The 8,354-nt window shown below is 39.7% G+C and overlaps 1 protein-coding gene across 1 annotated transcript; it reads right to left on the bottom strand.

Annotated features, from left to right (window-relative positions):
- Positions 1-213: 213 nt before the first annotated feature.
- LOC122665882 (cytochrome P450 71B10-like) lies at positions 214-1,865 on the bottom strand. Its single transcript, XM_043862014.1, has 2 exons — positions 972-1,865; positions 214-822 (listed from the first exon to the last, which is right to left on the bottom strand). Exons 1-2 carry the CDS (start codon positions 1,863-1,865, stop codon positions 214-216), a joined length of 1,503 nt encoding a protein of 500 aa, XP_043717949.1.
- Positions 1,866-8,354: the final 6,489 nt, after the last annotated feature.

Here is an 8,354-nt window from a genome sequence, read left to right as displayed (position 1 = left end):
CTGTTCTCTTTGAATAATAAATATTTTTCTTTCTATAAAATAAAAAAAGAAAGACCATCCATATTCCTTAGTTGGCAACAAAGGAGTAATAACCTGAACATGTACACAACAAAGACGGAGGAAGGGTCATAAATATTAATGCTCGCTTATTGGGTGAAATAATGCAAATGGCTAGGAATCCTCTCTCTAGCTAATTAGGGCAGATCAAATTATTTAATACTTAATAATAGGCACAAGGTAAAGAGGAGTTTTCTTATGAGCAGCAAGACCTGCTTGGTCATCCATGTTTATATGTTCCTTCTTCATCCCATCAGGAAGTTCCCAATCAAAGGAATAGAGAAGATTTGCAAGTGCTAGCTCAACCGTTGAAAGACCCATGTTCATCCCAGGACACATTCTTCGACCTGCTCCAAAAGGCAATAACTCAAAATGTGTTCCCTTGTAATCAATTGAGCTATCCATGAACCTCTCTGGCATGAACTTTTCTGGGTTCTCCCAATTTTTTGGATCTCTCCCGATTGCCCAAGCATTCACTAGTACCCTTGTTTTGGGGTAAATATTATATCCGTTAATCGTAAAATGGTTTATGGCTTCTCTTGGCGGCAAAAGAGGAAGTGAAGGATGCAATCTTAGACTCTCCTTCATCACCATTTTAAAGAATTTAAGGTTATCAATGTCTGCTTCAGCAACCTTTCCTTTCTTTCCAACAGTGTTTCTAATCTCTTCTTGTACTTTCTTCATCACTTCCGGGTTCTTAGCAAGCTCTGTCATTGCCCACTCCATTAAAACAGCACCAGTGTCTACTCCACCTAAAAATATATTCTGATGATCGAGGAAAAAAAAAAGAAGTAATTAAACAAAAATTATTAAGAATAATCCATTAAAAAAAAGTTAATTAATTAGCTGATGAAGAGAGATGAATTAGAATTGGAGTGATAGCTAGCTAGCTACGATCAGGCTTAATTAATTACCATGAGGAGTCCTTTGATGTGATCATGAGTGAGAGAACCTGCACCTGTATGATCCCTTCCTACTTTGAGCAAGACATCAATGATGTCTTCATGCTCGGATTCATCCCTCTCATTTTTGAGATGTTCATCAATCACGTTTTGGTAGAAATGATCAAATTCATGGAAGCACCTCTCACGCCTTCCATGGAGGCCAGTGAATTTGTCCATGATCCACCCTACATAAGAGAAAAAATCGGCGCCGGAGAAGCTACCCAACATAGTCATGGCTTCATTAACAGCTTCTCCAAACCGCCCATTATCAAAATCTCTCCCCTTGTAACTCTTACCAAAAGCAACCCGGCAAGTTATATCATCAGTGAGGGCAAAGAGCATCTCACTCAGATTAATTGGAGTTGATGAAGAAGATTTCGAAATTGAGTTGATCATTGAACCAACTTTCTCTTCTCTGACGGAATTATAAGATTGCACCCTCTTCACACTAAAGAGCTCTAGAACACAGACCTTCCTCATCTCCCTCCAGTACTCACTGTAAGGCCCAAAAGCAATGTCATAGAAGTTGTATGAGAGCCTCCTAGGGCCCATCAAGTCAGGCCTACTGCAACAATCAAGATCATGAGACTTCATCATCTCACTTGCAATTTCAGAAGATGAAACAACTACTGTAGGCATGCCCCCAAGTTCCAAATGCATGATTGGACCATATTCCTTAGAGAGTTGCCGTAGAGAACGGTGAGGAAGCTCACCAAGTTGGTGCAAGTTACCTATGATGGGAAGCTTGGGAGGGCCAGGAGGAAGGTTGGTTCTCCTCACTTGTTTGCTCTTTAGAATAAGAATGAATGGAAGGAGAACTATAATAGGGAGAAGCCATAGTGGCATGGTGAAAAGAGCAATCATCATAATGTGACTTCTATGTATGATCTCTATGAGAGTGGCTTGATTCAAGACCAGCATGCCCCCCCCCCCCCCCCCACTTTAAATAGCACAACTCTTAAAAAAAATCTGAGCAACTGCATATGTTAGAAGGTTGTCCCTTTCTGTCCTTCCAACCTCAGAGGAGGCATTGGTTGTGTTCTGACGGCCGGCAATTGGGTAGAAAAAAAAATTGAGGTACCACAGGATGACATAGCCAATTTGAGACAGGAAACCTTCTGGATCGATCATATATTAATTTTCCCAATGTTTCAAGTCCATACAATCTGAAAATTCCATATTAAAAATTTTTCCTCTTCTATAGTTTTATCTTGAGAATGTCTAAATGACATCTCTATAGGTGTATTTAGAAATTTACATACTCATTTAATTGCAACTTGTCTTATTCCCAAAAGATCTTTAAGTTTGGAGTATAAAAGGATTTTCAAAAATAATTTGAAAGTGATTTATCATTATGTCATTATCAAAAGTTATCATTGTTTTATACATTTCATACATGTGAAATGATAGTATTTACCCTTATTGGGAAACTAAGAGTTTTATACTATAAGGGTTAAAAAGTAAAATTACAAATCTATTGACACCTTAGTGGGGTGTCAAGAAGAAAATCCCTTCAAACAATTTATGGGCTGAAATAAATATCATTGCTAACTAGCAAATGAAATATATAATATAACCCTAATAATAACTTAGACAACTATTACAATCATATTAAGTAACCATGCATAGAACCTTAGCCAATGCAAGTTGCCTTATTTATTTATTATTATTTTTTGTACATTGCAAGTGTTACTTTCCAATCTATTTTTTTGTGTAAATAATGACTTTAAGTCTTAGTTCCAATGGATCGGGTCCTATATGTACTCATGACGACAATGGGCATAATTCATGAGATTATTAAGGGTGGAGCATGGGCAATCACTTAATCCCATATCTGCTATGAAAAATGAAGTATAGGGCATGATTAATTAAATGTGCAAATAACGACTTAAAATCAAAGTTCCAATTGTTCTGGCCCCTCCTAGACTGCTGTTCATAGATTTAGCGGCACGATTCATGAGATTATATATAGAGTGGATGGAGGGTGGAGCATTTACAAACCCTTCATCTTATGTAATTCTATCATTCTTCTTTCTTAATCCCATATATATCTATTATGGATAAAAAGACACGGGTTGATATATATTAAATTTTTTTTTTTTTTTTGATGAGAAAAGAGATTTTATAAAATTACGATGGCAAATTCGTACAAGGATCAAGAAGACAGCAAGTAGTAGTGCTATTAGTAAATTTCACATAATATAATATCTTATCCATCCCCCATATTGCATCCATCCGTCCCTGACACTCAATTAGTCTTGACTCCTCGATAGTTTGCTGAGCCTATGCACACAATTATTAGGGATCTGCACTATACCAAGTCATGAAAATGGATGACCGATTTATTTTCAAAATAAAAGCAATAAACAATCAAGATGAGTTAATTGTGGAGGTGCCTTCTACTGCCGAGCTGCCTGGCAGGACCATGTTGCCAAGACACGGTGAAGCGCGCAATGATCGCCTTACCCCTATCCGAACGCCTTGCCCAAGTGGGGGTAAGGCTGTCACACCTTGATTCCCGAATCACCGGAATTTGTGATCAGAGCGTACAAATATGCTCCCACACTCCTGCAGGATCTAAGATACAGTAGTTAAGCTAACTCATCCACACCACACGTGACATAATAAGGTAACGATGAAAATATAACATTATAATTCAGAGTAACGGAAGCTATGTGATACTGTAAATACCATAACTGTCGAAGTTTATCTATGTTCCAAGCCATTACACTAATGATCAGAGTTGTGTTATATTCCTATCAGGACTTATGTATTAAATAGTATATAATTAATACATCATTCATGATGGGACCCAAAATGATGAAGTATAACCATATATCAAAATATCAAATGTTCAAAAGGGGGGCCATCGGCCAAGCAAACAATAAAGCTACTCTCCCTGGTAGCATGCCTCGCAGTAGCAGCCTGATCCATGCTCCCCTCCCTCAGGAGTCCACTAGTCCTCGCGACTGCAGCCCTCAAGGGCCACGTACTCTGAGCCACTTGGCTCCTTCATACTTGCATTACCATCTAAAAGAGCTTTCCACGAGGAATGAGCTCCACTGAGCCCAATAAGCAAATTGAATCATGCAATTGGTTATAATAAGCATGGATGACAATATCATGATGCATGAATGCAATAATTACTTGTACACCTAACTCAAAGTCTAAGTCAGGTGTAATGTTACTGCAACATCCTAGGTAGCATCCTCGGCCCTCCATCACTCACACTCGGATGGTCTATCTGGCGATGTTAAACCTGAGTTGCGCAGGGAGCCTGCCAATCCCGGTCCTCCATCAGGTTCACCGGTCCCAGTACTTCGATAGGCATCGCTAGTTTACCTAGCAGACCCCCGAGTTAATCCCATTACCACGGTTCCGGTCCTACATCAGAATCACCGCTCCCAATCCCTTTATCGGGCTCGCCGGTTTTTCCGTGGGGGATTATCCAACATGTAGACCCCTGTTGGCAAGGGTTGTGGCATCGGGTACGATGCCAACCTAACCAACAACATCTAATGCATAATAGGGTATGTACACGTGTAGGCCAAAGGCCGAGTCCATAGTCCCTCCATCAGGCTCGCTATCCTCTCGCCCCCTCTAGCTTTACACGCACACATACGATCACAATATATTTATCGATCCCAAGACTGGCGCACATTACGACACTTGGATCCCATCATTCTCACACATTCTAGAATCATTAGTCATTCCCGTATTTCAATATAAAACCACATCCATTCTCACATATATAGCCATATTCATTCTCATTCATGTATAACCATGTCTATTCACATCACACATCCATATCCCTCTCGACACACATTACCACGTTTATTCTCATCACATATCCTTATCCATATCAACACACCACATGTTCTCATTCCAATATCACATCGGAATAGAAAGATTGAAAGTAAATTGCATCCTAGCATCTACATTCAACCTGCAAGCATAACCGTCAATATGTTCCTTACAGCATATGAACCATAAATCAATCAATCTCGACAATCATTTGAGTATGTACATGTATGTAAACCACAACCACGAAGTATAAGACATTTCAAAATAGGCTCGGGTATCCGATTTCCACACCTTGGATTTCAGTTTGATCAAACTGTAAGTGATCCGATGCTCTAAAATGTGAGATGACCCCTGTACTTGGGTGCCCTAAGTACACATTAAGACACATAAAAGACTAATACTAAGGTCCCCAAGGGGACAGGAATTAATAAAGGGTTCAAAAGGTTAAATGGGAAAAATGATAGATGCAAAGTGATAAAATGGTAGATGTAGCTCTGGATTGTATCTACCATTTCTATCTACCGTTTCTTAGCAGTATAGAAATGGTAGATGGCTTAGGCCTAAAATGGTAGATGGGTGCCTGGGCTGCTCCTACCATTTTTGCCCGACTGCATCCACCGTTTTTCATTTATTGCCCAAATCTAAATTTGGTTTTGTGGGTTTGGTTTCTTGGCTCAAATGGACACAATCTAGGGTTATAACATACATTCTTAACTATGAATATTACCTTAAACTAGGGTTTTAGGTTTCTTAATCAAGAGGGTTTACAAATCCAAGGGTTTGGTCCTTAGTCACAAGTTCTTAGCTTAGGGTTTACCTAAATGGTCTTAGGCTAACATTGATGGAAGTATGGAAGCCATTATAGTCCATTTAGTACAAGAATAGAAGCATTAATGTCCTCCATTGATGGCACTCCTCATTTGGTAGGTGGAGCTCCATTAATGGTAGGACATGGTTCTTCAATGAATCCTTCCAAAGATTGACATAGAGAGGGAGTAAATGAAATGGAGAAGAGTGTACCTTCAATGGTGAGGCAAGGTGAAGGGAGTGCTCCTCCCACTTTCTGCTTCTCCTTTTTCTTCTTCTTCCCTCCTTCCTCCCTCCTTCCTCACCTCTCAAATTCATTTTAGGGTTTCTTGGTGAAGTGAATAGTGAATCTTTGGATTCCTATTTACTTCACCCATTGTGCCTTAGGGCATGTTTGGGTGGAGTGTAAGTTCTTAGGTCTATTTGACTAAGGTTTGTTTGGGTAGACATAGGCTTTAGGTTTTGGTTGAAGACATTGGGCTTTATAACCAATAAGACCCATAGGCCATTTCTATTTCTAAATTAAAGAGTTCTATACTCCTAAGCCTAATTGGCAATCTATATAATATTAATTACACTCATAAGTGGAATACATGAATAATGGCTTACCCCCAGTCGTCGTAAACTGGTATAGGGAACCAGTACGGGCCTTACGGGTCCGCCTGCAAAGGGGATGCCCAGAAATACTCCTTTATCGACAAATTTCCCCCTGTCCTTGTTGATGAACCTATCCTCGATGACCTTCCCTGTGTATGGTCAATGATCCTGTGAGATGGTTTGAGTATCATTGCCCATAGTTCTCTAGAGTACGCCACCATCAATTCTACACAAGTTGAACCAGACCAGTTAGACCGGGCTTTAAACAGGGTTTTGGGCACGGATTTAACAAAGGCGGTCATTGCGTGTCCCCCGGTTTCTTGGCAGAACGGTCCTGCTGGGCAGCTCGGCAATAGAGGATCCAAATTGCTCCCGATCTTTCCACAGCGGAGTCCCATAATGGCTCCCTAGCGCTTGCAGATAGTGGTACCTTGCGTAAACATACATCACGTTAACCCTTTATGAATAAAATATGTTTTGCATTACAAAGAAAACAACTTACCAGTAGTGCAGTCTCGATCACAAGTAAGTCAAAGCGGTGAAGTCATGGAAGCTAGAAGAAGCGCACATGTTGACCTCATCTATCTGATTGGAATCTATACGACGTGCCACTCTAACAACTGCCTGATATTCATGGACTTCCTCAGCCAACACTCCAGTGTAAGCACATGTACTATAAGTTAGTGCACTAGGCCTACAAAAATCTAGAAATAGAATCTCCCATGTTTTACGAGAGTTTAGCAGAAATTTCAAGGCCAGGAGAGAGAATAAGCCTTGATGAGAGAGAGAACATTGTGACCATTTCTTTTGTCAAGAAAATTTTCCCGAGAGCTACATTTGGAGACCAATGTCCCATGTTTTACGAGAACGTTTATTTCAGTATGACTGTACAAAAAACCCCATATTGTCCTCATATAGAATCAGATCAATGTAATTTTAGTTGCATTAGAAAGAAGACTTGACGTACTAAAACTTCCATGTTCATATCTCCTTCCAAATCTTCCATTTGGACTACTCAAATTGGCTCCAAAGTCGACACATCAGCGTAAACCAATAAAATTTCCATGCAAAGTACTTATACACTTTCCATGATGCTGACACATGTTGCCAATCACTGAATAACACTGCCATAAACTGCTGATGAGCACATTTATGTGTGAAATCATAGGGCCATAAAGCATGCATTTTTATACTTGGAACGGAGCTACTCGAGGTTTTTTGTGTTTTCAGGTTTTAGGTGAATTCTTGTGAAAATAGAGTAAATGATGCTAAGGAGCCATTTTTAAGTTGTTTAGTGGTGTTGGGCAGTAGTCGGAAGCGCCCAGGAGTCGAGAAAATCAAGTTTGGATTGAGCACTGAAAGAATCACACCAATCAGTCAAATTTGAATATAAGTATAGTGGGCCCCTTAGCATAATTTTGAGGTGTTAATAGTATGGATGCGTAGCCCATTGAGTCAGCTTCGTAACTGTTCAAACGACACTTGATTCTGAGTTGAAACGAAGAAGTTATGGCCGTTTCCGTAACGACACACAAATATGGCATGCCACTGTTTTCAATTTTTATGATAGGGGTTTGTTTGTAATTAATGAAAATTGATCGGGGACAAAGTAAAGTGGAAGTTTAGATTCTAGGGGCCATAGTACAATTCTCAGAAGTTATCTTAAAATTCAAGTAGACACCGATCCAAAGGCTGATATTAAGTCCGATTTTTAGAGGCAGATTTGAAGGTCCAAAATGATGCCATGGTGCAGAAGTTCAGCGTACGCGCCTACATCGTGATAAATCCGGAATTGACTTGTTTGTTACCCGAAAGATTCTATTTGGAAGGCTCTGGAGCAGTCCAACTTCAACTTGAGATATCTTGGGCTCCCGAACTTCAAATTGAACGAAATTTGGGTCTATTTTGGGTGATTTTTCGCAAGGAATGCAACAGTGAGACCTATATAAGCATCTTATGCTCCACGTTTTTTGAAGGACAGAATGAGGATTTAATTGATTCTTGAAGGGAATCCTAGTCATTACCCTCACTCTCTCTCTCCTCCAAATTTCCAAGCTGCATTATAGGAATTTTACTATGGATAGATTGCTTTTGGAGAAGATTTTCTCATCCTTGGAAGATTGCAAAGTCAAACATTGAAGATGC

Source organism: Telopea speciosissima, chromosome 6 (assembly GCF_018873765.1).
Source record: "Telopea speciosissima isolate NSW1024214 ecotype Mountain lineage chromosome 6, Tspe_v1, whole genome shotgun sequence".
NCBI lineage: Eukaryota > Viridiplantae > Streptophyta > Magnoliopsida > Proteales > Proteaceae > Telopea > Telopea speciosissima.
The sequence above is the reverse complement of the archived record's forward strand: the minus strand, read 5'-3'. Positions and strand labels throughout refer to the sequence as shown.

Coding starts and splice junctions, on each gene's coding strand:
- LOC122665882 (XM_043862014.1), bottom strand. CDS start 1,865: ATGATTGCTCTTTTCACCATGCCACTATGGCTTCTCCCTATTATAGTT. Junction 823..971: donor ACATCAAAGGACTCCTCATG/GTAATTAATTAA, acceptor CTCGATCATCAG/AATATATTTTTAGGTGGAGT.